General features: G+C 45.8%; 1 protein-coding gene across 1 annotated transcript in view; it reads left to right on the forward strand.

Annotated features, from left to right (window-relative positions):
- The first annotated feature begins 4973 nt into the window (after nt 1–4973).
- Nucleotides 4974–27981, forward strand: part of LOC119401621 (alpha-crystallin A chain) — a 29625-nt gene continuing 6617 nt past the window's right edge. The window contains exons 1-2 of the mRNA XM_037668523.2: nt 4974–5581; nt 27288–27575. Of these exons, the coding sequence (XP_037524451.1) occupies nt 27330–27575 (246 nt within the window). The 5' untranslated portion in view covers nt 4974–5581; nt 27288–27329. The remainder of the gene's footprint in view (nt 5582–27287; nt 27576–27981) is intronic.

Below are 27981 nucleotides of genomic sequence, written 5' to 3' on the forward strand. Positions count from 1 at the left end.
TTCCACATGCATGGCCCAGTTTCAATACTTGCGGAACCTGGACCGAGTTTATTTTTCGTGAAACTGGACAGAGCAGCCGCCAGTACGAATACAAAGTTGCAAACGCAGTAACCAGCTGGTCGGAGAAATTTCAATATATTGAGGCCTTCTCTCGCTTTCTCCTAGAAGGGCCAATCAATAATAAAAGATGTCGCTTCAGAGTCGTTGCATAACATGTAACCCTTTAACGCTGGTGTGTGTTAAAGTGTTTTGCGGAAGTGTCTCCCTTTCAAGATGCCCGACCCGGGATAATGCCTATGCGGCGCCGTAGGCTTCTTGGCCAAACGCCGATCTCGTGTGACAGAAATACTTGCTTCCCTGCACGTGCATCGTTAATCTTCGTAGCGCGTGCCTAATGACTTTCCTTGACTTCATCAAGAGGTTACAGTGTTTGCTAAGCTAGCAAGGGAGGGTAGCTGTTGCCAAAGAGAGTACATAGGCATCCGCCTTTCGTTCTTACACTTCTTCTACAAGCTAGTAACGTGCATTTGTTCTACTTGAGAATGTCTTTCAGGTGTGGGATTCCGCCATAAATGATAAGTTACTGCGTTAACGACAAATCCTGCTCCGAGTGCACAACAGTTTTGGAAACTGCTTGGAAGAAACAACTTTAGCTGCCTCTTCCAGGACACGTGAAGTAACAAACCACTGGCGTAGCCCGGGATGGGGGTGGGGGGCGTTCGAGCACCCTGAAATTTTGCATGTGCATATATACGAGTACAAGCCCACATCCAAACACACGCACGAACACACGTATAGTAATGCGACTCAAGAAGTAGCAATTCAATAAAACATTGATGTCGGCGAGTTGGTTCACTGATGGTGTGGCAGATACTACGCTGTTTCCTCGCCTTTCTTTAAAAGTAATTTTCGAGCTTAGTCTGCCACTTGAAATGAAAATTGAAGTAGGACATTTGTATGTGCATTAATGACAACGCGCACTTCTACGCCTAACGGCGGGCTTTCAAAAACGATATATGTATGTATACAGAGTAGCGGATTTCTACAACATGGCGAAATATCGCATGTCCAGAACTGCGCTCACAGTTGCTACATTTGAATGTAATCCAGCGTTGCTGGTCAACTGCATAACGTTGGTGAGGCCGCAGGGAGACAGACGTCACGTGACGACGACTGATCGCTGTGTGGGATAAAACACACCCTCCAGCCGCTAGGCACGTCTCTTGGATGGGAACCAAAGCGCCTTGTATGGGAACGCGTTGTGCTGCTCTGCTGCCGCCTCAAACTCGCCTTCGCAGGGCGCCCAGGAGGTCTGCCCTCGGCGAAGGGGCGACCGACAAAGACCGCCGGCTTGCTTCGGTTCAATGAACCTTGAGGGACACTGCAGCGCGTGTCACAGCTGTGCAGGCTCGCCCTGACGCAAATGCATAGAGAACACCGGTGCACTTACTGAGGGCATCTCTCTCTCTTCGTGCCTTGGCTATAGAGAAGCTTGAATACAACAGAAGAGCGGAGGAGGAATAGACTTTATCAGCAGAGTGGAGTGGAGAGAATGGATGTTTATTTCATGAACAATAATATAACTGTTCGGGTTTTACGATATGATTATGTGGGGAGCCGTAGTTGTGGGCTCCGGAACATTTCGATCACCTGGGGTTCCTGAATGTGCACAAAAATCTAAGCACGAGGGCTTCTAGCATTTCGCCTCCATCGAAATGCGACCGCCGCGGCAGGGATTCGATCCCGCGGCCTTAGGGGGAGGAGTCGAGCACCGTAACTTATCTCGAACTTCGTTAAAACGCAAAACTGGAAAGAACAAAAGGAACGAAAACAAACCGCTCCTTTTTATCCGTGTCTATAGTGTTGCGCTGTAACGAAGTTCAAGATGAATCCTAACCAACTGGCCCAACTCGCCGTCTTGCGAGCATGGTAACCACTAGACCACCGTGACGGGTGTATTTTATGAGCAATAAAGATCACGAGGAGGGAAATAAAATGCTGCTTTTAGGTAGCATGACAGCGATCTCAACCCCTGTTGAAAGCAAATATAGCGCGAAAAATTAACACACATGGAAGAACAACGACCAGGACGAGCACTACAACCAACTGTTTATTACACTCTGCACACCTCAGCTGCTATATAAAGCGAAACGACGCGCATCATGCGTGTTAATTTTTCGCGCTATATTTATTTGTAAGGATGGTAGACCAACTAGCCCAACAAACTGTCCCTTTCTCACCCCCTGCATCTTGGACTTCGGTCAGCATTTGGCCACGAACCTACTATCAATACAGTACATCAATGCAATAGATACAATGCATACATACAGTTCGTTATTCTTCGATAGTGGTGATATGCGCTAAGGAATGGCTATTCTATGGCAGATTACTCTAGTTGGCAGCTATTGGTGTTCACCACGTGTTCGGAGGCCGCGAGTTGGCGCGAACTCGCGCCAGAATTGAAAAGCAGGTACCTTGACTAAGTACGTTGATTGTGTAAATTCGTTTCTGTTACGATTTGGAGGTGAAATGCATGACCTGATATCTCTTTTTCAACGGTCGTTGTATCTTTTTTGTTCTACATTGAACATTTTCGTTGCGTAAATGTCCTCGGTGGTAGCAAAGTACGGGCAGCATGGTACAGCTTTATGGAAATGCCTAATAAATAACCCTCTCCGAGATATTTCCAGCGCATCGTAATCATTACAGAAAAATGTGATATATTACCACTTTAGTACGACTATGTGCCTACACTTCTAAAAATTACTGCCAACCCTTTGCGTCGAAACTGGCATAATTTTGTGTTTTCTTAAACCGTGGATAAAACAACGCTTGCAAGTTCATGACACAGTGTGTAAGCAGAACAGCGATGAAATATATGTATCCAGTCATGTAGTAGCAGTGATAAGCAATGGTTTCATAAAAAGAACTTTCGGAAATCATAAATTGCCAAAGTATAAGCAACTATGTAGCCTGTTTCCGGGAATCTGTCTGGAAGCAGCAACCATGTCTGTAAGCCTAACAGTGCCCGAGTATTGAACATTGTTTATTTGCAGGAAAAAAATACAAAATTTCCCTGCGGGAGGCAAAGACTAAAGGCTAAATAGCCTGACGAGGTCTTGACCTCCTGATACAGTCTGCGTCAGTGCCACATCATACACATTTGCACATCAGTAACATACACATATACAAATAAGTGACATATTATACACATATTATGCACATTTCAGTAGTATGAGATATTACTTGGTTTTATGCTATCATGTTCAGATTTTTTTTCATACATATACATTCACAAAGATTTATACATTCAGAACGTGCTTACTTCTGCACACATACACAAAAATGTTTTACAAGAAACAGGCTTCTTTTACATAATATACATTCGGAATATAATTTTCATAAAGAGGAAAACAATATTGGAATCAAACGATTCTGTTTTAATATCATTGTTCACAGCAAAGAAAAAAAAAAAGGGAATCAACTAAGTATACCAAGTATTCCTTCAATGTAAATGCCTATCGGATTCCACTATGACGTTAGTTGAAAGAAGAAATGATTTATGATGAGATTTAAATTTTTTTGGTTTTCAGTTGTAAAGTCTATATTCGATTCGTAATTCATTCATCCTCAAATGTCGTGTTTCGTGTTTTGCAAGCTCACCAGTCGTCTCTAAAGTGTGGAACTGCTTTGCAGGATTACTTCTCAATTATTGAAGCGCTTTTTCAACGGCCTTTACGTCAGGTTAACTTAATAATAAGAATATCTGGGTTTAACGTCCCAAAACCAAGATATGATTATGAGAGGACGCCGTAGTGGAGGGACTCCGGAATTTCGAACCACCTGGGTCTCTTTAACGTGCACCTAAATCTAAGTACACGGGCCTCAATTGCGGTAAGCTTGACCAAAAACAAGAATGTTTCGAAATGCTTTAACCAAGTTAGATAATAATGTGATTTAGTGGAAGTGACATATGTACGGTCGTACATGTAGCAGTCAGCTGTGACTGGCGAAGTTTCAATTTCCTGAAGTTTGCGATGACCTTCATCCACGTACGTGACATATAGAAACGTCCTGAACAATGAATACATTCCACTCCTCCTCTTAAATGTTGCTTTGAAGGAGTTCTTTTAGTGTGCATAGTGTGGGGCCACAACAAGCAGTGGCGTCGTACAAAACCTTACTACTTAGAAAGTATAACGGACACGATATCACGAGCATATATATATAAACATTTATGCCGACGTTTCGACCTCGTCTTTAAATTGCCTTTGTCTGTTGTATTCTTGCTAAAAATATTCTCTAGTCATTGCCTTATAGTACTTCTACATAGAGCATGCGAGGTATTTGAAAATACATATTTTAATAGATTAGAAAACAAAGGTATGTTGTAAGATATATGGTGTAACATAGCGGGTAATAATAAAACATGAAATAATAATATACCTAAGTAATACGCGGTTCATGTGTCATATGTGGTCCAAGGTTTCATTAAAACCTTGGTGAATGGGGGTATATGCAGAAAAGATGCATTCGCGAAGAGAACCGCGATCAATCTCTTTATTTTAACGCCTCCGAGAGCCATGTTTGCGCACTTGCGAAAGAGCGACCGGCGCTCTCGTAGAGACCTTGACCCGACCAGAAATGGCTAGAAAAAGGAAGCTTTCCATCAGAAAAAAAAGATACCGAAGTAAACAACACCACACCATCGAAAAAACGAACAACCTCGCTAATGCAGTGCCGTCCGAACGCGCGAGGGGTGGCGGAGTGATGCCACTGGCGGCGGGCGTCGAAACATATCCAGAAAAGCAAGCGCAAGGCCACCACCATCGCTCCAGGAGACCCGCTAGAGCGATGACGAGACCTGACGTCACGCTCACGGGATCTGTGACGCCGTGGTGACGTCGCGGGAGGTCACGTGGCTCGTTAATGTAGCGGTAGCGGCGTCGCGCCAACGTTGGCCGCCGGCGCTAGCAGACGACAACAGAACCGTATCGCATCGAAGGCGAGCGCTCCGCTGCGTAGTCGTGTGTAGTTGTACACGGATTTGCTGTTCCTACCTGGCGTGGGCGACAAATTGAAGCATCTCTACTTTTTCGTTGGTGTTATTGTGGTCCCTTGGCACGTCTGCCTCCTATTTTGGCGAAGTGTCGTGGGTGCGTCTGACGGAACGCGTTTCGAAGCCTGCCTCTGGACCGGTGTTCGCGCAACCCGGAGGTGCTGCGCAGTTTAGGTTTGCTGGAGGTGAGCGTGGGGGGCCTAACCGTCGCCTGCTGATGTCATCCCAAACGCGACCGATGCGGCACGAACGGTAGCGCGCGGTAGTTCTCATCTCAGACCGAAACAGCCGTTTCTGACAGAGCAACGCCAGAAGAGAACTTGCTTCCACGCTTCGTCGCTTCGAGCAACACTACCGCGTTTCTTCGACCAGCCTGGCTTTTGTCTCTGCTAAGTGTTTGAGCGAGTGACGCCTGTCAATTTCGACGTCCGAGTCAAGAACGTCTGCTTAGTGTCGTCTAGTCGCCCGTGAACGGGAGTGTGTGTTCTCTCATCTCGCTTCTGGGGACTTCACGCTCCAAGGGTGAGTCATTTCTCTATCGATCAATATAGACAAGACTGATCCGAAAAAGCGACTGCTAGCGCTACGTTTCTTTCGTGGATGTTTGTTTCGCCATACATGACAGCTTTGGCGCGCGATATCATAGTTTTCTTTGTTTCTTGCATCTTTTTGCGGCATGTGCGCAGCGGGAATCTCCCAACAATAGCGACAGACTCTGCTGGTTTGTGCGTCCGGAAGCATAGAGGACAGGTGCCATGCTACCCCCCCCCCCTTCCCTCGCTCTCTTACCCCCAGCTAGTTGCGCAGCGGGTGTCTATCACGGCGCGAGGAATGCGCCACGCGCGTTTTTAATGCGAGACCGAATTTTCCGGCATGTAACGTGCGTGTTTGCTGAGCGGTGAATGATGACACAGCAGGGATATGTACCTGTCTGTAGCAGGGGAGTTGGAGTGGGTTGGTGTGTACTAATTTTTATTTAGGGGTGGGACCCTGTTGGGGGAGAGGAGTGTTCGGTGGGTGTTAGGGGTTGTGATGATGACGACTGATAAAGTTTTATGGAACAAGGGCATCTAGGCCAAAGAGTGGCATAAATTTCTATTTGTCGTATTTCTATTTTGTCGTATAGAGGCTTAATGAACTTTAAATAAGTGCAAAGAGCCTCGACGGTCATGATGAGATTTAAAACTTACTTAAGATAAGGGTCTCGACGGTCATGGTAAGATTTCTTACGTAAAAACTTGCTTAAGATAAAACGAAAAGTGGTGTATGAATCCATGCTACTCCGAACGAAGAACGGGTGAAGCGGAGACAGACAAGACGAGATTAAAAACGGAGAGTTACGCAGTTCGGTTGGCTACCTTTTTTGGGAGAGAGGGTAACAGCAGTAAATATGAGGAGGAGAGAAGACGAAGTTATGTCTTCACAGTTAAGTCTTTCATTCAGACCCGAAGCTTCTGAAAAACTCACTAGCACTTTCACAGCTTTTCCGGCTGACGAGTCAGCCGGGAGATGCGTCCAAAAGTTCTGATTTCCTTAAAGGGATGATTGTCAGAACTTCCTAGCGTGTTGTTTAAACCTTTTCTTTGGGAACTGAAGTGACGGCAATCGCGAAGAAGTCACGTAATCGTCCATTGAAACGCACATCTGCGATATTTGTGAAGTATAGGGCTTCCTGCTGTATTTACTAGATGAAACTCACCAAAAAGATTTCAAAGGAAATGAAATACTGATGTGATGTATGGTTGTAGAAAGATACACATGGTTTCTGTAGTGGCGAACCTAGTTATGAAACTCCTAAAGACTAGAGAACGTTCAGGTGGTATATTGCCTACGGAAGGCTGCAAGTCTCTGCGATTTAGTAAGTGTCTAACTAGTGTGCAATGCAAGAATTTTCGCCGATGTTCGTTCTTTCAGCTTCAAACGCCCTTGCGACTGCGCAAAATGATCATTTCTGGCAAGGTATTGTCTTTACTGCAACAATGACGCCGGCGCGCATGCAATATTTCTCCTTTGGTCGTTTAAAGTGTGAGTGAGCTTTCGGAAGACGAGGAGCGAGAAATTACGTCACAGAATTAAACGTATGAAACCGCACAAATATCAGTATAAGCCAAACTTGTGGGCTAGCAATCATTCTTATACGACAACACAACAGTCACCCGCCACGGTGCTCTTGTGGTTATGGCGCTCGACTGCTGACCCGAAGGTCGCGGGATCGAATCCCGGCCGTGGCGGCCGCATTTTCGATGTAGGCGAACAAACTTGAGGCCCGTGCACCTAATTTAGGTGCACGTTAAAGAACCCAAGGCGGTCGAAATTTCCGGAGCCCTCCACTACGGCGTTTCTCATAATCATATCGTGGTTTTGGGACATTAAACCCCAACAGTTATTATTATTAGGTAATACAACGATCGCAGAACCAGAGTTCTATGCAGCAAATTTGTGGGTAAATCTCTGGCATGATTTCCAGGAAACCTTCATTTTCAAGGTTCGTTGTAGGGAAAGTCATACAGATGATGCGGCTGGAGCGTTCGCATTATCATTTTTTTTTCCTCACTGCTTGTATGGGTTGACGTTACTTCTTTAGGATGTGCCTTTGCCAGTGTACAGCTGCTTTAGAACTGACAATAATGAAAATTTCGTTCATTCTGCAGACACTGGTGATTATCATGTGTAGACCCATTAGAAAATTTCGTGCTTACGTAAATCTACGAGCTAAAACACTTGACTGGTGTTATCGCTATCGCATTTCTCGTCGCCGACTGCGCATCGGAACGTCGTCCCAGTTTTGGTGTGCAGAGAACTCACGCACCATGCGTGTTATGATTGACGTCATAATGGTGAATGCTTAAACGATTGGGACCCTACAAAATATTTTGTGCCTTATTCATATGCGTATGAAAAGAGTGCGGACTTACAGAATTTCTTACTCCGTGGCAATTATCTTTTTTATTTCAAGGCAAAAAAAAAAAAGAAATACAATAACAATCACAGCCCACTGCTCTGTGGTTACTACACAGCTATTTAATCTCTATGTAAAATGAGTACTACCATTTCCAAGCAGTTCTGATAGGGTATCATACGTGTCATGAAGAAAAAAGCTGAGGGCATCGTCAATTGAAAAAGCAGCAGTACCAAGTTGGAAAGTCGTAAGCAAGTGACAAGCATAAGAAGATTATTAGGCACTACAAAAAACTGCTAGTAGGCATAAAATAGTCAGTCTGTCGACATATACGCCAGTTTATGCCAGGTATTTCGGGTAATTAGTGACCGATGGAAAGGAAATCAACTTGATGAGTTAGAGATTTTGCTGAGATTGAATGTCTGTCGCGTATTGCTTGGTAAAAATAAGAAAGTTCGGATAAATGTATGTCAAGGTTAACACATCGTGGAAGGAAGACGAGCCAGTGACAGAGAATGAAACAAAATCTTCGCTAACAACGTACAGGAAACGTCGACAATCGTTTTAGGGGCGAAGCTCCTTAAGGCGGCACCCGTTCGTCCCTCGTAGTCGTCGTCATCGTAGTAGTGCGTAACAAGTCTTACGCTTTGACCTCCAAGGTGGTGCCGGTGGGAGATTTCTCCTGTGCGTTGTTGAACAATAAAAAATTCGCAGCGTGCGCGTTAACTAAAAGCCGAATTCTTCTGTCTCTCATTCCCCATTAGCAGCCATTGGCATGTTCCAGAAGGAAACGTTAGTAGAAGTAGAAGTGTAAGTGTTAGCTAAAAGCCGACTTCTTCTGTCTCTCATTCCCATTAGCAGCCATTGTTTACCTCCAAGGTAGTGCCTGGTGAGATTTCTCCTGTGCGTGATTAAACAATAAAAATTTTGTTCAAAACGCCGTTGATTGATGAAATAAACCAACGAAAGACGCCAGATGTTTTGTAAAAGCAGAACGAAAGAACGCCAGATGTTTTTCTTAAAGTGTAGTAGTAGTAGTTGTATGTAGCCACCTCGCCCGATCGTCAACGGGCGAGGTGGACCGGCAACGGCGCGAGGACCCTGCCGTACGAGAGTTAAATCACACTAAAAGACATACTTTGCGGGCGATACTCTAGTGAGCTTTCAACTTTTCGTCTTAATGTACATGATAAAGAAATTATTTCTACGAAAAACGCAAGGCACACCTTGAGCAATATATTTGGTTTTGGGACGCTAAATGGAACCATGAGGCGATGCGAAGCCGGAGCACTTGCACGATCGCGTTCCGTTGGCTTTCGTTGGGCATGCTACCGACCTCGCGTCGTGGAACGCGCGTCCTGTCTTCCCTCTAGCCTTGCCTTTAATTCGCACAGGGCGAGCGGGGAATGCGGTCGCTCTTGGCGCTCTTTCGCTCGGGAGCGGACTTCTTCCTTGCATTTCACCGATCACAAGTGATAATGAAGGGACCACGTAAACCAACAGTACAATAAAAGTTTGATGTTTAATATATACACGATGTTTCACACTCTTTATATTATGTACTGGGCGCATTTCACGGAAGAGTTTCACGGTTTACAGATGATTCCCTCCGTAGCTTCGCCCCACTCATCATCATTCACCCCGTGGATATGCTGTGATTTTTTTAAGACATCCCTTTGGGATTCGTTGATGGTTCCTGTACTTCAGCAAATGACATTTTTCTTCCGGTGTTTAGCACCGTTAACATGTACCGATTTTACGAATGGCTTTTTTATCACAAAATATTTCGGAATATTAGAATTTCTTATCAGGGGATATTATGACTTTTTAACCTAAAGTAGTACTCAGCCTTTTACGACACATAGTTATTACAGTATTCAATGCCGAATGCATTGGTACGAATATACCTTGTAGGCTACTGACGGTGGTATATGTTTGTATCCGGTCGATGTTTTCAGGCGATGTCGTTTTGTGGTTGCACGTTGCCTTGATTGCTCTTTTAGGGGCGAAGCTCCTTAAGGCGGCACCCGTTCGTCCCTCGTCGTGCTCGTAGTAGTGAGTAACAAGTCTTACCCTTTGACCTCCAAGGTGGTGCCGGTGGGAGATTTCTCCTGTGCGTTGTTGAACAATAAAAAATTCGCAGCGTGCGCGTTAACCAAAAGCCGAATTCTTCTGTCTCTGTAGAAGTGTAAGTGTTAGCTAAAAGCCGACTTCTTCTGTCTCTCATTCCCATTAGCAGCCATTGTTTACCTCCAAGGTAGTGCCTGGTGAGATTTCTCCTGTGCGTGATTAAACAATAAAAATTTTGTTCAAAACGCCGTTGATTGATGAAATAAACCAACGAAAGACGCCAGATGTTTTGTAAAAACAAAACGAAAGAACGCCAGATGTTTCTAAAGCAAAACGAAAAAGACGCCAGCTGCTTAACGAAAGACGCAAGGTGTTTTCTAAAGCAATGGTTTTCTAAACAATGAAAATTCACAGCGTACATGTAAAATTAAAGTGAGCTGCAAGTCGTCATAACTCATCGAACCTTTAGTATAAACGCGCCCGATCTCACGTCGGTGATGATGTACTGGGCAGAATTCACGGAAGATTCACGGTTTACCGATGAACCTCCGCAGCTTCGCCCACTCATCATCATTCACTCCGTGGATATGCTGTGATTTTTCTGCCTTTCCCATATATATTGATTGCAACGTAGGTACGTTTCGTGTTTGTTCAGCCTACATCTCTCCCAAATTCATTTAGTTACCCAACACGTTATGTGACGCTCAGTCACGTGATGTGATTGAGCATGACATTGAACATGATTGATCGTGTGCAAGGCTGCCCATGATCATCGTGATCCTCGACAACCTTTCTTCATAGAACATTCTATTTATACTAAAATTAGCAGTAGACTGGATTCTGCTGGCTGGGGATGGCTTCTCTGCCTTTCTTCACAAGTTCACACAAACGACCGCGCGCGCGCGCGCGCGCCTTTTCACTTTCTGACACGTGAATTTGTTCTGTATAGCTATTTTTTGCTCCATGTGCGGCACGAAAGGAGTCTATTCGATGGCTGTTTCTATAAAAAGGCCCTTCATTGACGTATTGATCAGTTCATGGGAACGCCTTGGAGCTTTGGCGCGGAAAAAAAAAAAATGAGGTCAGTGGTGTTAGGCATGAGCCCCTACTGCTAGGCAACCTCATTTTATCCATGTCTCGCGAGAAGGCGAGAATGCTATACAGATTATCTATGAACATATGTCTATATCTATACATATAGCTATACATATCTATGTCATACAAATATGTGTACATGAAAGATTAGTGCCGAGGCAATGAAGCAACCCGCGAATGGAATGCCTTAAAGAAAGGTCGCTCGTAGGTTTCGTCATGTTTAGACGCCGTGTCGTTTCGTTCGCAGTCGTTTCACCAACACCCCGCCGTTGATGGTTTAACGGCTAACGTGCTCCTCTGCTAACGTCGAGGACGTGGGTTCGATTCTCAAGGGCGCGATAACGAGTTGACGTTGTGAACGCAGGGCGTACAAGAGGCAAACATACGTTGTTAGTATCGCTTCAGCAGGTAGCTGTGTAAACGAACGCCGGACGTTGGACAACAAGCTCAGGGCTGCTGACATGAAACAGAACCATTTATGCGTTCGTTTTCCTGATTGTTTGCACAGCGTAGTCCCGCAAGTGTTTCCCGGTCAAAACTCTCTTTCTTTCCCTCGCTTTTATAACGAAGGTGTATATGGCTAGCAGGGAAGGCGCCAGAGGGGGGACGGGGGGGGGGGGGCGGCAGCTCTCCGAAATTTCCGCCTCCCCCCCCCTTCCCCCTAGCCCCCCCCCCCCCTTTCAAGAGCAAACATAGTCAAAACACACAACACACGAGATTCCTGTCTTCCTGCTCCCCCCCTTGAAGGGACTCGCTTGTCGTGGTAAAAAAATCCTGGCGCCGCCTCTGACGGCTAGCTTCTGGCGGATCGTGTCCGTGGACAAAGGACGCGTAGAACAACAATGTTCGGCGATCTGATTAAGTCGATTAATCTAGCGATTTTGGGGCGAAAAGAAAAATGGACACTGCCTAAAAGTAAACGTAAAGGTGTATTGCAGGAATGACGTGAACACAGAATCACATTACAGAGTGACGTGAATAATTTTGCCTCAAAGACAATACCACTTGCATAACAAACGAACGCCATGCCATATTTTGTACTTTCTATACAAAGGGCTTTCTTATGTTCCACAGGATTCATGTTGAGGATCTCACTTTGGCCGCCGTTAATGGGATAATATGCGCCAGGCGCAAGAGAAACACCGGGATATTTGCGTGTACGTCCCTTTATTCGCTGAATATAGTCAATAACGATAACATATAAATTCACTATAGCAATATTCACTATACCATATCCTCCATAGTCACAGCTTCGCTGGCCTCCATCTTCACAGTAGTGGAAGGGTTATAAATATTTTTGATATTTATTTTCAGCTAAGATGCATCGAACAAAAATTACTGTGCTACCAGGAAAGCTCCTAAAAAGGGTTACGTTACTATCTTTTATGATCAAGCTTTCGATGCCCGAAATTCACTATCAGATGCGAGATGGAATATCTGTCATTCACGTTCTGCAATACTTGAGTCCGTGTGTGAGCATTTTGCGTACCACGAAACTCTACCAATTTGCCCATGTTCCCGAGTATTAGAGAAGGAAAAGATCACAAAGTGCACTAAATAGTTGTCGGACGCTGGAGCATTTTTGCCAATCATACACGAAGTCTGCGTACCCGCCGTGGTGGTCTAGTGGTTATGGTGCTCTACTGCTGACCCGAAGGGCGCGGGATCGAATCCCGGCCGCGGCGCCCTCATTTAGGCGGAAGCGAAATGCTAGAGGCCCGTCTGCTTAGATTTAGATGCATGTCAGAGAACACGAGATCGTGGAAGTTTCCGGAGCCCTCCAATGCGGCGTCCCTCATAATCATACAGTGGTTTTGGGACGTAAAACCCCAACAAGTATTATTAGTTGCACATACGGAATCCATTGTCAGCAAAATGACGACCCTTGCGGTCACGTCGCCTGTCTTATAGGTTTGAAACAAACAAGCGTTAGAAAACACACTTCTTAATACTGCAACGTGTCACTCAAAGATAAATCCTGCTTTCTATATCGCGCATACCGTCGTCAGTGTAGCGGTGCACTTACGCCAATGAACTATGAAAGCAAAAAAGTAAAAGGCTAACACGGCTGACACTGCCAGCGGACGTCGCTTTCATTGCACAAGCGCACACGTCCGCCGCTGTAGCGTTTGCCCATCTGCCGTTGCTATGGATCTCGTGCCGTCGTTAGGCTGCTGCTGTTGCCTGTGGAATTCGCACAGACACGGCGCGCGTGCGCGCAAGTGCTGCGCCGATGAACGGGCCGTATGCGTGGGAGGCACACCGTATGCCGGGCACTGCGGTATACTCTGTTTAATTAGTTGCGTGCAGCGCGGGTCAGGGCCTCGGGCGCATACCCCTCACAGAGTGACGTTGATGCAGTTCCGCTCTGCGACAGTCGCCCGTGGCGTCGACTGCTCATCTCGCTTATTAGAAGCTGCGAGCAACTATAAAAAAAAGAACAAACAGAAGGAGCAGATAGCCACGTGATGAGTCATGCATGTCAAAGTTGATCTGATCTCGGTCGCGATTGGCCGCAAGGACATTCGCGCAAATGAATTCGAACTACGCCGACGTGCGCTGGCTTAGGGCGCATTATTATCTTGTACTGGGACGCGGAGGTCTCCAACCCATACTGTTTGAAAATCAGCTTGTTGGCTTAAACAGTACACTCTTAATTGATTGATTGATTGATTGATTGATTGATTGATTGATTGATTGATTGATTGATTGATTGATTGACGATGGCGTCTATTGGGGCAAGGGCAATGCGTGGCCAAATAGCGCCATAACTATGAGTGTTAGCAATTATAAGTGGGATGGAAATGAGAAATGGAACGAGGCCGTAAAGAGGCGTAAAGTCATTCCCTCGAAAACATGTAAAATATATAAATAATAATATTATGGCAACGATACATGGAGTATTGTTGCCGTAAAATCCTAGCGCCACCTTCGGATGGACTTCACCTTGCAGTTTTGATTCTTTACGCTCGTAGCTCCAAATAGCAGGTTCCGGTGGTAACCAGTACAGCTGCGGTGTCAGAGCACATTGACTAGAGAGGGTAGAAAAGGCTCAAACATAAAGGAAAAAAAAAACAGATATTTGGCAGCCACGCCGTTTCGCTTTTTATAACATGAGAACTATCCCATGCATGCTGCCCTTGAATAAGGACAGCATGGGGCTGCACGCGTTTGGCAGTGATGGAGCGTCGCCCATCTCATCGAGACACTTCCAAACAGACGAGCCACATGTGCAGCGTACTACTCTACTACTCCACTGCACAGAACTACCGTCACTCGCTATATAAACGTATAGGCTGACGTCACACTACGCCAGTCTATACGTTCATCTCTTTTGTGTTTGGCGTACGTGGTCGCTGTTCACGTTTCCTGTCTAAGCAGTCGCCGGTGGATCTCTTTCTCGTCGCTAGCTCTGCAACGAGTGTTAAGCCTTCTTTTCCGTCAGAAATTTGAAAGCTCCGCTTGGAAGAGGCGTAGTCGTTTCTTTTTGACTCCGGAGTTGCGGCCACCGATTCACGCGAGATGTGACATTTTCAACCGGATGCATCGCACAGTTTAGTTGGTGAGTGTCACACCACTACGAGATAAGTCTTGTGCAGAGTTCTTATTGAACTTTTAGCTTCTGGGGAAAGCACGGGGTCGTGCATAGCAGAGGTATTCCTCGGTATGTGGCATACCGCGGTCGAAAAAAAAAGTGAGTTGAGAAAAGAGTGAAAGGAATAAACAGACGCAGTTAAAAGTTACTAGTGAACGTTACCTGCGTAACAGCACTCTCATGTAGTCACCTTATGGTGTTCAGCACAAAAGGCTAGTTTACACAGAAGGTAAGTGCGTTGATTATTTCGAAGTACCCACGGTTAGAATATTGCGTTTTCGTATCATATTCTGCTTGGCGATATTCCTCTGGTTATCATGAGGTTTCCGACATGATAACAGAATAGGAACTCTAGAATCATAGCGTTCATTCGTGCTGTCTGAGATACACGAAGTTACATTATGAAGGTCATATTGGTCGGCATGTATTCTCCGTTAATATTAATTGAAATATGATTACGTTTGTAAATGCAACTAACCTGAAGCAAATTTAGAACTCTTGATTACTAATATCTTTGCGTTTACGGCTTTCAGAGCAAGCAATTCTACGAAAGTACCATGCATTGGGAGGTGGGCATTGAACCGCGGCCACAATGGGCATAGCGTTCGTTATATTGCCGCGTTTACTTTTCATTGCCAAGGCGTCTGTCACGAACTCGCACGATACACGCTTGCAAAAAAAAAAAAAAGAAACAAAGGGAAAGCGGAAGCGAGGCGGAACCACGGACAATGGAAGCGTTGCGTCAGTGATAACAAGCGCGTCATTGTTCTTTGACGAAGGGGCTGACGATGCTGAGATGAGTAGAGACTGAGAATGAAGCGATTCTATGAATAAGCGTGGGCAACGCCTGTCGCAGTGAAATTGTACTGGTCTTGTGGTAGCTGCTGGACAAATGCAATTTTCTTCGAAGGTCTCAGCCAAAGGTATGTAATTCACCGGTTAATGATGCCGGGTTCCCTGCATAGCAAGAAACAGATCAAACAAAGACTGTGATTTAAGAACCACGGCTTATTGCCTTGAACGATGAGTCGGTCCTTGAACAGGGTGAGTCGGTTGAGCTCACGTTTCGGCAAGTGGTCTTGTCTTTTTTTAAGGAAGTCGCTGCCTTCTTCAGTTGCTGCCTTGAAGACAAGACAACTTTGTCGAAAGGTTGACTCCAGAGACCCCACTTGTTCAAGAATTATTCCTCTCTTCAAACCTCCATCGCCTCCTGAACTTCCGATAGATATTTCGTGAAGACTTTCCTTCATAGGTCACTTAATATATGCGTGGTCTATGAAAGAGTAATACATATTCCAGGGGCACAAGCGCATGTTCTGATAGTAGCGAATGAAGATTAAGAAGAGTTAGTGTTCTTGTATAGTTCGCCAAAATATTTCTGAGCTTCATGAATGCAGGACATGTTATTAATGTGTGATTCCCAGTGAGGTGTATTTTATGCATTGTTTACACTCCAGTATTTCTTTTCCTCTCTAGAAATTGTGAGCCAAGTGTGTGTCCTTTGAGAAAGGACATAAGATCACTTCTATAAAGCGTACTCGCTGGCAACACAGCTTCGATTCTCACAGAATATAGACTTCGTAGAACTAGGGCTTTATCGTCTACCCTTGGGTCCATTCTCTCTTGCCACGAGCCACATAATTCGTCGGGGTGTCATTTATAGTAATTGACGTCGGGTATTATGCAATTGGAATTAAACTCTGATATATACATAGCCCTAGTTTTGCCGCACTTTCGCGAAATAACGTTCATTCTAGAATTTTTCGTGGAATCGAGGACATTTGGGAGACTCAGGACATGATGAAAAACTCTGCCATGGCAGTGACCTTCAACATCTCATATACTGTGGACATGTATCCTTTCTGGTTTCTTCTTGAAAGCGGTGTCGTTCCATGGCAGAAGCATACCCATTGTCCGAAGCGACCATAATCATAAGTTGTAATTAGGCCCATGATTCTGAACAGTCCTGAATACGGGGAACTCTACAACTGAAATGCAGCGGAGCATGGATGAAGAATTATACTGTTGCCATTAGTATCCCAGCTCGAATTGCTTCCACTCATATGTACAGGGAAACACATGAGCCTATTATTTTCAAGGTTTTGTCGAATTAGCTTTTGAGGGCAAACAAATGCTGTTAAAATGAGGAAGCTGTCTCATGCTGTTTGCTTCACTTTGTCTTCACATTAGCTCATCACGCCTCAACGAATATGGAAAATGACACAGCGCGTTGTGTAATGGGAGTTAGGCGTGCACATCGAGTGATAGAGAGAGAATCGTAAAAGAACGACAGGAACGTTAATCAAAGTTCTCCGGTGCTCTACCCTCATCCTGTTCTTGGGAGGTGGAAAGGGGATGTGAAAGAATGAACGAGGAGAGGGGCCAGCGACCACTGTACAAAGGCAAAGACAACACAAAGTCACTACAAAGTTACCAAAGTCAGTATGACTGTGGCACTGTCCAAGTACCACACAACAACCGTGTCAGTGAAGCATCACAATGCGTCATTCACAGACTCTGAAGGGAACTATATAGGGTACCTCGTCCGCATATGAACCAATAGACAAAGATCGACGATGTCGGATACCTTCCATATCCTTTCCGAGTCAAAGTTTACCTCGTCGAGTTGTAAGAACGCGCTCGGCATTCCAAATGAGTGGCCAGCGTAAGGCGGTAAATTGCGCATGACACACACACACACTCAGCGTTCGCGTGGATGGTGCTGATTCACGGCGGTGCGTGGGGCGGCAATAGCTATAGCGTGGTTGTGCTCTGGATGGCCGTTCCAGTCAACAAGGAAATTGCGACATGAGCCCCGAATACAACCGTCGCCGCATAATAATGAGCTTTCCGTACGTGTAGTCGCGCTGCCGTGGCACTCATCTGCCCGACCTTGCTGCCCTGGCATATATACACACAGCACTGCTGCTCGCTTGGGGAGTTGGGTAACGCGCGTGCAGAAGCCGAGAGAAGTAGCTAAAGCGATTTCTCGTCTTTTCATACTGCTTGCTCGGCCGTGTCTGTAGTGGAGGGTGAAGACGATTCGAGTTAACATCAGACGGGTAGCTGTCCAAGGGGCCTGCTGTCCATATTCTAGCCGAGGGAAGTGACGTGTGCTGACACTGTAGCGAGATGAATTCAAGCTGATTAATTGGTGTCGTCGTTGTTAGTAAACGAGGTCAGACTCTTGAGTTCTAGTACACAGCAGAAGCTTAAAAGAAATACAAATAGACAAAACGTTATCTGGAAGTCTGCAGTTTGTACCGTCATGCAGTATTTTGGAACAGGACATCTTTCAGAACAGACATTGTACTGGGAGCGGCCTGCTAGGTCCTCAGCAACAGCAATATATATTTTCACAACAGCAGTATGTATTATCACGGAATAACGGCTGAAATTCAGGGAGAAAAATTCGTAGGCTTCAGCAGTACCCGGGGAATGAATTAGGGCGTAAACTCACTCTAAATAACTTTCCTCTACGCTTCTAAGTACGTGCAATATCTACCTCCGACACTACGCAACAACAACAAAGGAGCTACACAGGCGACAACGGACGGCACGATGGAATTACTAGAATGATGATATTGTTCATGGAAAAATAATTTTAGACGACTAAGCTGACGTCACAAAAAAAAAAAAAAGAGCGTGGCATCAGCCGTAAAGGAATCCGTTAAACTCGAGTACAACAAAATGACGCGGAGAGTGGAGTTGTTGACACGTCTTGATTCACGTTTGTGCCCTTGGAGGGCTGCAGTGAATGATAGAGAGGTAGAGTCAAGTTCACCATGTCTAACAGAGAATCTCAGCAGCAGCTATTGGTTATGCGCGCAAGAACACACCTGAACAACTCTTGTTCTTAATACGTCACATAAAGAAGCGGTCCACAAATTTAGTGCGAGTGTTCCCGGCAAACCTGATCGATATGTGCACTCTATCCATACCTTATCTATCCACATGTGGGATTCGATGAGCAACCTTGGGGACATTCCTATAACATAGGCAGATATGTAGATATATGTATACGTATATTTATGGGTTTCTCCGTTATCGAAACAATGGCTGTGCGAGGATCTCCTGTCAAGTGGGGAGTGGCCCCACATTTCGCACAGCGTACGTAACGCCGATGCAACGCGCTTTCACGGCAGCTGATACCGCCAGTGGTGAACTGATAAATACGTGCTGCTCCACGCGGGTTCCTCTTCGCACTCGCACGCATTATTCGGCTACGGCACTTGAAGCTATAGTCTAGCACATTGTTATCTCGGAAACTATGAGCCTGTCACTTGCTCGCTCTCTTGTCCTCTCAGAGCTGTCGGGTGTTCAAGTACTTTTGACATATTAGTTCGTCGTTCCATGCTGTCGCGTAGCAGTGCCGAAAGGCAGAGGGAGAGTGCCCGCTTATTGAACGATTCTGCTCACCGCAGTAGCCTGAAGGGTACACCACTGGAGAATCTCGTAAAGCCGGGTCGTCTCTAAAGGTGGGTTTTGTTTGCCTCGCGGTCTCGACACGATATATTGTACGCACACTTGCGTACCGGAGGAGGAGAAAGAGGAAGGAAAGGCAGGAAGGTTAACCAGACGCGCGTCCTGTTTGCTATCTTACGCTGAGGAAAGGGGATTAAGGAATGAAACGATAGGGAAATAGAAAAAAAGTGAGCATACAAGGAATTCGCGTGAGCTTAAAGAACACTGCTACGTTCCACAGAACTGTACGCTGGATCTCGGACGTGTCTCGTTCCACTGTAGATAGTCGAGCCAAGGTGCCGTACTGAAGGCTTGCAAGTACTGGACATAGAACATCGACTACCTGTTGCACGGACTGAGCGTATGGGGATTTCAGCTTGCCGACGAACACGCGAAGTGTTTCGAGCAGTGACTGAATCACTATGATGATTGGTTTGTCTTCTTCAGGCAACTGGTACGTCGGAGATACAGTGTTCACTGTTGCCGATGTGCACCGTGAATCTGCATGTTGCGGAGACTTCGGCAATGTAGGCCAAGCTGCGTCAGTTGCGGCCATGCCTTCCTTGGTGTTCTGGTTTGTACCGGCTGTCGCCGATCCGTGTGGCTGTGGCTTTCGCAATGCAGGCCAAGTGCAATGCACAGCAACCGTGCCTTTTGATGCATTTTGTTTTGTACCAGCCGCGTGGAGTTCGGGTGGCAAGGGAGGTAGTGAAGCAGGGCATCCAAGGGCCGCTACAGGATTTTTATATGCCTTACGTGCATATACACACTCTAACTCTGACTTTTCTTTGTGAGTCCTTAATTGGCATGTGTATGACTCATTTTAAAGAGATACGTGAACTCTCCTTGGAGATCACTAGACTCTCTTCGGAGAGTTGTCGGAACCAAAAGAGAGTCAAGATGTCTCTTTAAAGAGAGTCATACACGGGGCATGTGTAAGGACTCACGGAAAAGAGTAACACATGCTCTTGCTTTAGAGTGCACGCCAACACTTACAAACGCACGCACGAACATACATAAAAGGGTGTCAAAAAAACCCCCTCCCCCACCCCCCTTCGTACAAAATTTCTGGCATGCAGCGCAGCGTGATCGAGTGTACAGGGCACACACAGACCTGATTTGGGATGCTTTTGGCCAGTTATAATCTTCAAAAGTTACTACGAAGGAAGGAGCGATCGAGAACAGAATAATCTTATAGCGTTGCTCTGATCAAAAGTATTAATACCCTGGCCTCATGTGAGCCATTCAGTCCGGCGATGTGTTGAAGAAAACCTCTGGGACCTTCACCGTAATCTAAGGACACGGGTGTTTTTGTATTTCGTTACAACGGAAATGCGACCACAGCCGCTTTAAAAAACCACCGTGGGCCAGCGAGGTTCGAAACGAACTCTTGGCATCCGACCGACAGATATCGTGCACATTATTCTGACGCTATTCCTGCTCAGAGTGCAGCGTACGTATTGGAATGGGCCACTTCCCACACGGGTACAAGCGAAGGAGCGGCACATGTACGAAATATCGCAGCACCTGCGTACGTGTGGAGGTTGGAATGCGTTCCACATACACGTAGCGCTGCCAAAGCGTATATTGTTCTCGCAGGGTCAACGGTCGCATAGCCCAGCTCCCAGGTTAATTATGGCGTCCCGCGCGTCAATGTCAGGCTGTCACGTGGAGTGGGGCACGGCAGTCTGTCAGCCCCTTTTGTGGACCGTCGATATACGAGGAATTCTATCCGTTCGATTCTGGATCACCGAACACACTTCATCTCGTGTCGGCTCAAAACAATACGCAAAGAAATGTATTTAGCCGTCACAGCGTTAGTTGTGCTCCTGTCCGGTTATTTGCTTATCGAAGAGGTGACTGGTTGAAATCTGCAATAATTAACTGTCAGGCTGAAAGGGAAAGCGCAAAACACAAAGCCCTAAGGTATTCATTACGAAGCACACTTAGCCGGCCTTGTTTATTTTCTAAAAGATGTAGTATACTGAATTCTAATATACTTTTAACGTATTTATTATAGATTTTTAATCAATTGTTTTGTCCAGTCCGTCTATACGTTCCAAGACGTGAAGTGCAACTTGCGTCGACCAAATATCGCCGTACATTCATGCTATGCTAGCTTCAGTGCCCTTTTGAATTAACTGAATGCGTTATCAGGACATTATTAATGGGTTTGTGCTGCAATATTTGAAGATCTGCGTTTCTGAATAGCATACTGAATGTATGACCTCCGGGATGCCAAGTCAGAGATAGCCAGCGTTGGTGAGGACTTGATGATGTTGGCCAGTGGTGGCTAAATGAAGGCTAATGTTAGCTAAATTTGTGCTAAATGATTAACTGTTAATGTTGGCTATATGGCTATGCTCTGTCATAACGTTTACAACAGCAACAGTGTCTACAGCCATTGCCGGCTTATGTTGGCTAAATGATGGCTAAATGTTTGCCAATGATAGCTAGTTTTTGGCAAAAGTCCGCTTGTGTTACAATATGTCGTTTAGTGCTGGCTATGTTAAAGGGACACTAAAGAGAAACAATGAATCGGCCTAGATCGATGAATTGTGCTCTGAGAACACCAATGTCGTTAATTTCGCCATCATAGGTTTATTAATAAAGGAGAAAATCAAGTTCGAAGCTTCATTTTTAAATTTCACGCCGAAATCTCCCCGCGTGACGTCACGGATTTCAAGGTGTATTTATCGTATTTTGGCGCCATTGGCTCAACTAAATTGCCCCAAACTTGGTATGGTAAGTCTATGGCCACCTCAGAGGACAATGTGCTGAATTTTTACTGATTAGGAACTACGTAGGCCTAGCTAGTATGCGCCTTCAAAATATGACGTCACGGCGAATGGCGCGGAAACTTCAAGGTGGCGACGCCACCCACATTTTCTTTTTGCGCGATTCCTCGCTTACGAAGCGTCTTCTCACAGGAAGCGTGGTGTTTTTGGTATCTTGAAAGAGTACTTTACTAATATGTGAAAAATCGTTTTGCTGTTTAGTGTCCCTTTAAGGTGAGTGTTGGTTAACGTTGCACAATCTAGGTTAACTTTGGCAGTCCGCTCTAACAGCGCCAACATTGTATTCGTTTGATCTCAATCGTATGATTGAGTTGTCTGCCAATTTTTGCTGCACTGTCATTTCGACTTCTTCGTCTCGTTCCTGGTTTAAGTTCGTGCGCCGTCGGCAGACCCCAGCGACGCGGCCTCACGACCAGAGGAAAGCATTCCTGCCGACTCACGCGTCCTCCCGGCACCGATAGGCGTCTCCCGATGGAAGTCGTGAATTGTGTCTTACGCAAAGAAGCTTGCCGCTTGCTAGGCAACACGCGCACGCCTGACCGTGAATCGGCAATGGCCGCGTGGCTGAGCACAACAGACGTCAATAGATAAAACGCCGGCAAGTAAGCAACTGCAAAAGCAAAAGCGTGTTGCGGACAGGGACGAACATAGAGCGATTTTTTTTTCTTTTTTTGGTTCGTCGTGCGCACCCTAGCTGCTGTTCTCTCGTAAATTCGGTTACGAAGAAGTTGCGCGAGCGCTTTTGTTCCGGTTACGTCTTTTGATTTTTTTTTTACTTGCGCCTCTGCTGTATCGCTAAAGGTGGTATTATCGCTGGACGCTTCCTGCTTCGGTGTTATATGTTTTCTGTGTGCGCGTGCGTGTCTGTGTTTGTTTTGAATGTTTCCTTCTGAAGTTCATGAGCGCGGTTCCTGTTTCTCGCTGGAAGATCGAAATGGTTGTTCACCTTTTCGTCTTTCTGGGATACTTTACTGCTATGTCAAAAAGTTGTGGCATCTGCCTTTGCGCTAGCTACTCCTAATGAGAAAATGACTATTGGCTCAAGAAAGAAGGAACATATTTTCCAAGCACAAGAGACAGTCGGATATCACAAACATTTACTCTGTACTACACGCGATCAAAGGAAGGCACCGCTGAGAGTGAACAGTCACTAAGGAACTCGAGCAGTTCCTTGAAGAAGTCAAACTATACAAAAGAGTCTGAAAACAGGCACAATAACTTCCGCGCATGTATGCGTAAGAAAACAATAATACTCAGAAAAGTAATACCATTCAGCAGGTAACGTTTAGCGTGCGCCTAATATGCTTGTGTTCACAGCAAAGGCTCAAAAACAAAAGCGCTCTTTTCTGTAGTTCCATTGTTGGCAATCGGTTGTTTGAAATGCGATTAGCAGCAGCAGGAGGAGATAGATAAGGGGAAATAGAAAGATTAGGTTGGGATATTAGGTTACGTTAGGCAAATCAGACACGTCTGCGGTTTTCGACCCTACCCAAGGCAAGTGCGCTAAGAAAGGAAAAAAAAAAGACAGCAAGATTAGTGTAGAAAGTCCCACCAGTTGCGAACAAGTGAGCATACTGACCATGCCTACACTTGTTCAACGTTGCAAACTTCTTGAGAAGCAGTGCGACCAGGCCGCCCTGCAGAAGCAAATCTTGAGTGCTGCTCTATGGCAGAAGACGTCAAAACGCCCCATTATGCGCCCATCTGAGGATAGGCTGCTCTTCGCCGTCAACGTTATTGAGCTTTTCCGGCGTTTCCTAAGAGGACATTGAGAACAGCGAATTCCTTCGCAATACGCAGCGAGCCCTTGATGTTTTGGACGTTCTAAGTAACCAACCCCTGAATACCTTTGAATTTTAGGCGTCGCAGTGGTCGAGTGCCTCTTACGTTCTGCTGCCGAGTTCGAGGAAAGTGTTACCCGTCATGGTGCATCTCTTTACCGCAAGTTAAAGTGCCCAGTTTGAAGACGTTAAGCCCGGAATTCCCAGAACTTATTTATAAGTTCTTTTCCAGCCTCAGGAGCTCTCTTGCATTCTAGATCATGCGTAGGCCAGTCAGTCGAAAGCAACAGGATTCCGGCTATAAAAAGCAAACATCGCAACGAGCTACACAGGACAAACGCCCTTTGAATACCATGTTAATGAAACAGTGGTATGGTTGTTAAGTGTTATTTTAATAAGAAACTATGCGTCTTCAGGTATCGCCCAGACATTCCGTAGAAGTTCAGGAAAACATGGAGGCTTGAACAGATGAAAAGTCCTTGAACAGGAGTTGACGCTGGAGTCGAAGTTTCTACAGGTGGTCTTGCGCCTTGAAGCCGACAAGACCACTTGTCGAAACTTCGACTCCAGCGTCATCTCCTGTTCAAGAATTCCTCGTACATCCCGTCGGTCTTTTACGTTTATAGCGGTAGTTCAGCGTCACGCAAGTATGCAAATACAATGTTCGGTGGGCAGTCAGTGATGTAAGCTTCTTTCGAGCGCAATTCTTGCAATAATCGTAAAGACAAGGTTGAGAAGAGGAGTTTTGTTCACGCATACCTATTTCTGGCAAGGTATTTTTTAACGCTGGGGCGCGATATCTGTGTGACGGGCGCAATAACTTCACTCCTATCGGCAATCTGCATTTGCACGTCTTTTCTTCCATTACCAGGAAGGAGTTCCCTTATGTGTCCGGTCACGCCCACCGGTTCCAATCTGCACCGCTGCCGCCGCCAGGTGCAAACGGGCACGACGTGGCATTGCTAAGCCGCCGCTGTTACAGCATCTTTCTTTCTTTCTTTCTTTCTTTCTTTCTTTCTTTCTTTCTTTCTTTCTTTCTTTCTTTCTTTCTTTCTTTCTTTCTTTCTTTCTTTCTTTCTTTCTTTCTTTCTTTCTTTCTTTCTTTCTTTCCACTCGGGTACCCTTCGTGGCGTCTATCGGATTCCTTGACGCTTGTTCCGTGTTTACCACCGCTCGCACAGTTCCCTCGTTGCGTGTTTCTATTTTTATTTTTATGTCGCTTTGTCGTAAATCTTTCACTTGCGTCGTTTCCTCGTTCGCCAATTCTTTTTCTACTCAGGCATGAGTTCGCTGTTTATTATTATCCTTTTTTGTAAGTTTAAGCGGTTCCATGCTCATTTAGCTGCAATCTCCCCAATCTTGCCAATTAAAAAAAAACGAGAGGTAAAGAAAAAAAGCTACTTGTGTGCACACAAAGTTGTCTTCTGTTTCACTCCTCGTCAGCTACATGCCTCATTATTATACAGCTAGAACTTATCTAACTCGCTACAATGATTCAACTATCATAGGGCTTGCGAAACTCTTGAGTATCAGGTTGTTTTTGTTCTTCATGTTGTTATACTTCTATCACATGACTCATGTACACTATTGATTATTGGAATCCGGCAGAGATAGCAAGATGATAACGGACGCGCATAATCTAAGGCTGCGTCTTCGTTCTCCATTGAAGGCACGTCCGTTTTTTCGTCTATTTCATTTCGTTTCCACTAACGTCACAATTACTGCACTGGTGTTAGTAAACTATAAATAAGCTCCCATATGCTTTCCTTGCCCTTTCTTGAAAGAGGGAGCGAAAAGCTGACTGGTTTTGTGACGGAAGAACACGTGCGTTAGACCACGTTAGTGTTTCGCAACTAACTTCACCAAGTCACGTCCCTGGTCGTCAGTACAACCGTTTCTTTCACCATCTCTCGTTCATTTTACTGGCCGTGAAGAGAGACGATTTTCGCGCTGCTCGCCCAGCGAACCGTAACACCCCCCCTCCCCCAGCTCTGTTCGACAACGCGTGCCTTTCTTACATTCCGCGAAAAAAAGAAAAAGCGCGGACTCGCACTTCCTCCACGAGTCCGTGTATTTTCGTTTTCCGCGTGCCGGTGTATTTTCGCCTTTGTTTTTCCGTGGCCCTGGCCTTCCTTCAGCTCGTTTGCATACCAGGCGCTTTGGGGCAATACACGGCGAAGTTTGTCAGCGCCGTGCCTTGCTTGAGGTGTTGCTGTCATGCCCTTGAATGCTTTGCAATGCGTTTACGTGCGATAGAATGCAGTAATTACTTTTGAGCGCGTCCGCACAGGAAGAGAAAGGGAGATGAGGGGGGGGGGGGGCATGGGTTCAGCCGACCGCCTTATCATGTAAGGGGCGCCAAGTCTGCACAATAATTTGCTCAGTCGGACCTCTTCCGCCATTGTTGAAGGTGGAGGGTTATGGCCATGCTGGTTTCTGACGAAAATGGAAGCCCAAGACCCTGATTTTTCATTTTAAAAGCAGTTTGCTTCCCACCATCGTGTCCGAATAGCCGTGGACCAAGGGCAGTCCGTTGTGAGAATAACATTATCGGCTCATTTCGATTTATGCATCCATTGCGACCCTTGATTTTTTTTTACACTCGGCCAACCTGGAAGAGGGGGGGGGGAGGGGACGGCAGCGGTGAAACTTCGCCCCCCCCCCCCCCTTTACTTCTCTCCTAATGTAGATTCCTGCACGCGCCCATGCCACTGCTCATGACTAGTCCATGCTTCGTTGTCACGATCACGCTCGTTGTTTTTCCTCCTGGCAACTAAATGTTGCGTTTAGTAGATACCGAAGATTTTAGCAGGAGGCGCCATCTGCATCTTTGTTCTTGTTCTAACGATACCATGCGCTTTCGCGATGCAGTATGGTTGTATAATTGTTTGGAAACATCTTATCAAGTTCGGCCAATAGTGAGTAAGCAATTACATGCTTTGTAACGTTTGTTTCAACGTTATTGTCCTCAGTGCAATCACCGTCCTTCCAGTTGACCATAGCCTATAGTCACACAGCGCTATGTCTCCTTCACTTGCTTGCATTTAGATAATCGCGAAAACATGAAGAGATGCCCGAGTGATTGTAATTAAATATGTGAAGCGAGTATTTCTTTTGCGTCACAATGTCACGAATAATATGTATTATTTTGAAACTTACACTACCACAGTGTGTGTGTGCCCAAATTTGTCGGCAGTATGCTGTTCTTTGTGGGATTTTCGGCAAATGTGCATTTGAACACGTGGAGCTTATGGTGCCAGACGGTTAGTCAGGTGACTTATTTAACCTCAACACCGTAGCAGTCATGCATTCGTGTATTGTGAATTAAACACATTGACATGACATGACATGACATGACAAGACCTTTATTGGAGTCCTGAGGAACTCGAAGTTATTTACGCATTAAGTGTTGTATCGGGCTTAATCAGGAGCTATACCTCATCAGTTAAGCTATTGTAGTTTTGGTTTGTCTGTCGCGCAGAATTTTAAATGTTGAATAACGCTGACTTGTTTTCTGTCCTCCCAGATTGCGGTTTACGGCGCAAGGAGGTGAAACGAACGAAGAGCCATGTCCTCGCTGTTCACGAGCAGCCGGCTGTCGGACGAGCTGGATGACCTTCGTAGTAGGCTTAACGACCAGTACTCGCGGCTGGACCGCGAGTACCGGTGCTACGAGAACAGGTACCACGACATCCGGCGCCGGCTCTTCGACGGCAGTCCCCTGAAGCCCTCCGTCTGGACCTCCCTCACTAACGACTCCGAACGCTTCTGTCTCCGGCTGGATGTTGGCCACTTCGACAGTGAGGACCTCGAGGTAGGCAATGCAGTACAGCAGCAACTCCGTCAAAAGGCGAACATCTTCCTAAAACACTTCTTACGGGACACTGGACTAGATAAGCGCTTCTGATGAACGGCTGTGTGTGGCTAGATACGAAGTGATGTGTCCGTGTACTGTGGGTAGAAATGTGTGCGTGCGAACGTTCTATTGCAAAGTATACTCCTGCAAGCGAACTGTTCATTGCCATGTTAGCTTCTTTATTTGTTTGAGTTTGCTCTGTTTTTTCTTGACTTGTTCATTTTTGTTTTTGAGTGACCACCCCTTTTTCGCGGAGTAGAGCCACAGAAATTGAGTAGCCGATATGGTACGAACCTCAACCTCTTCACGACAGGCCAGTTAGAACAGAAAAGAACAGTACGTCAATGTGCCCAACACGACATAT

Source organism: Rhipicephalus sanguineus, chromosome 8 (genome assembly GCF_013339695.2).
Source record: "Rhipicephalus sanguineus isolate Rsan-2018 chromosome 8, BIME_Rsan_1.4, whole genome shotgun sequence".
Lineage (NCBI taxonomy): Eukaryota > Metazoa > Arthropoda > Arachnida > Ixodida > Ixodidae > Rhipicephalus > Rhipicephalus sanguineus.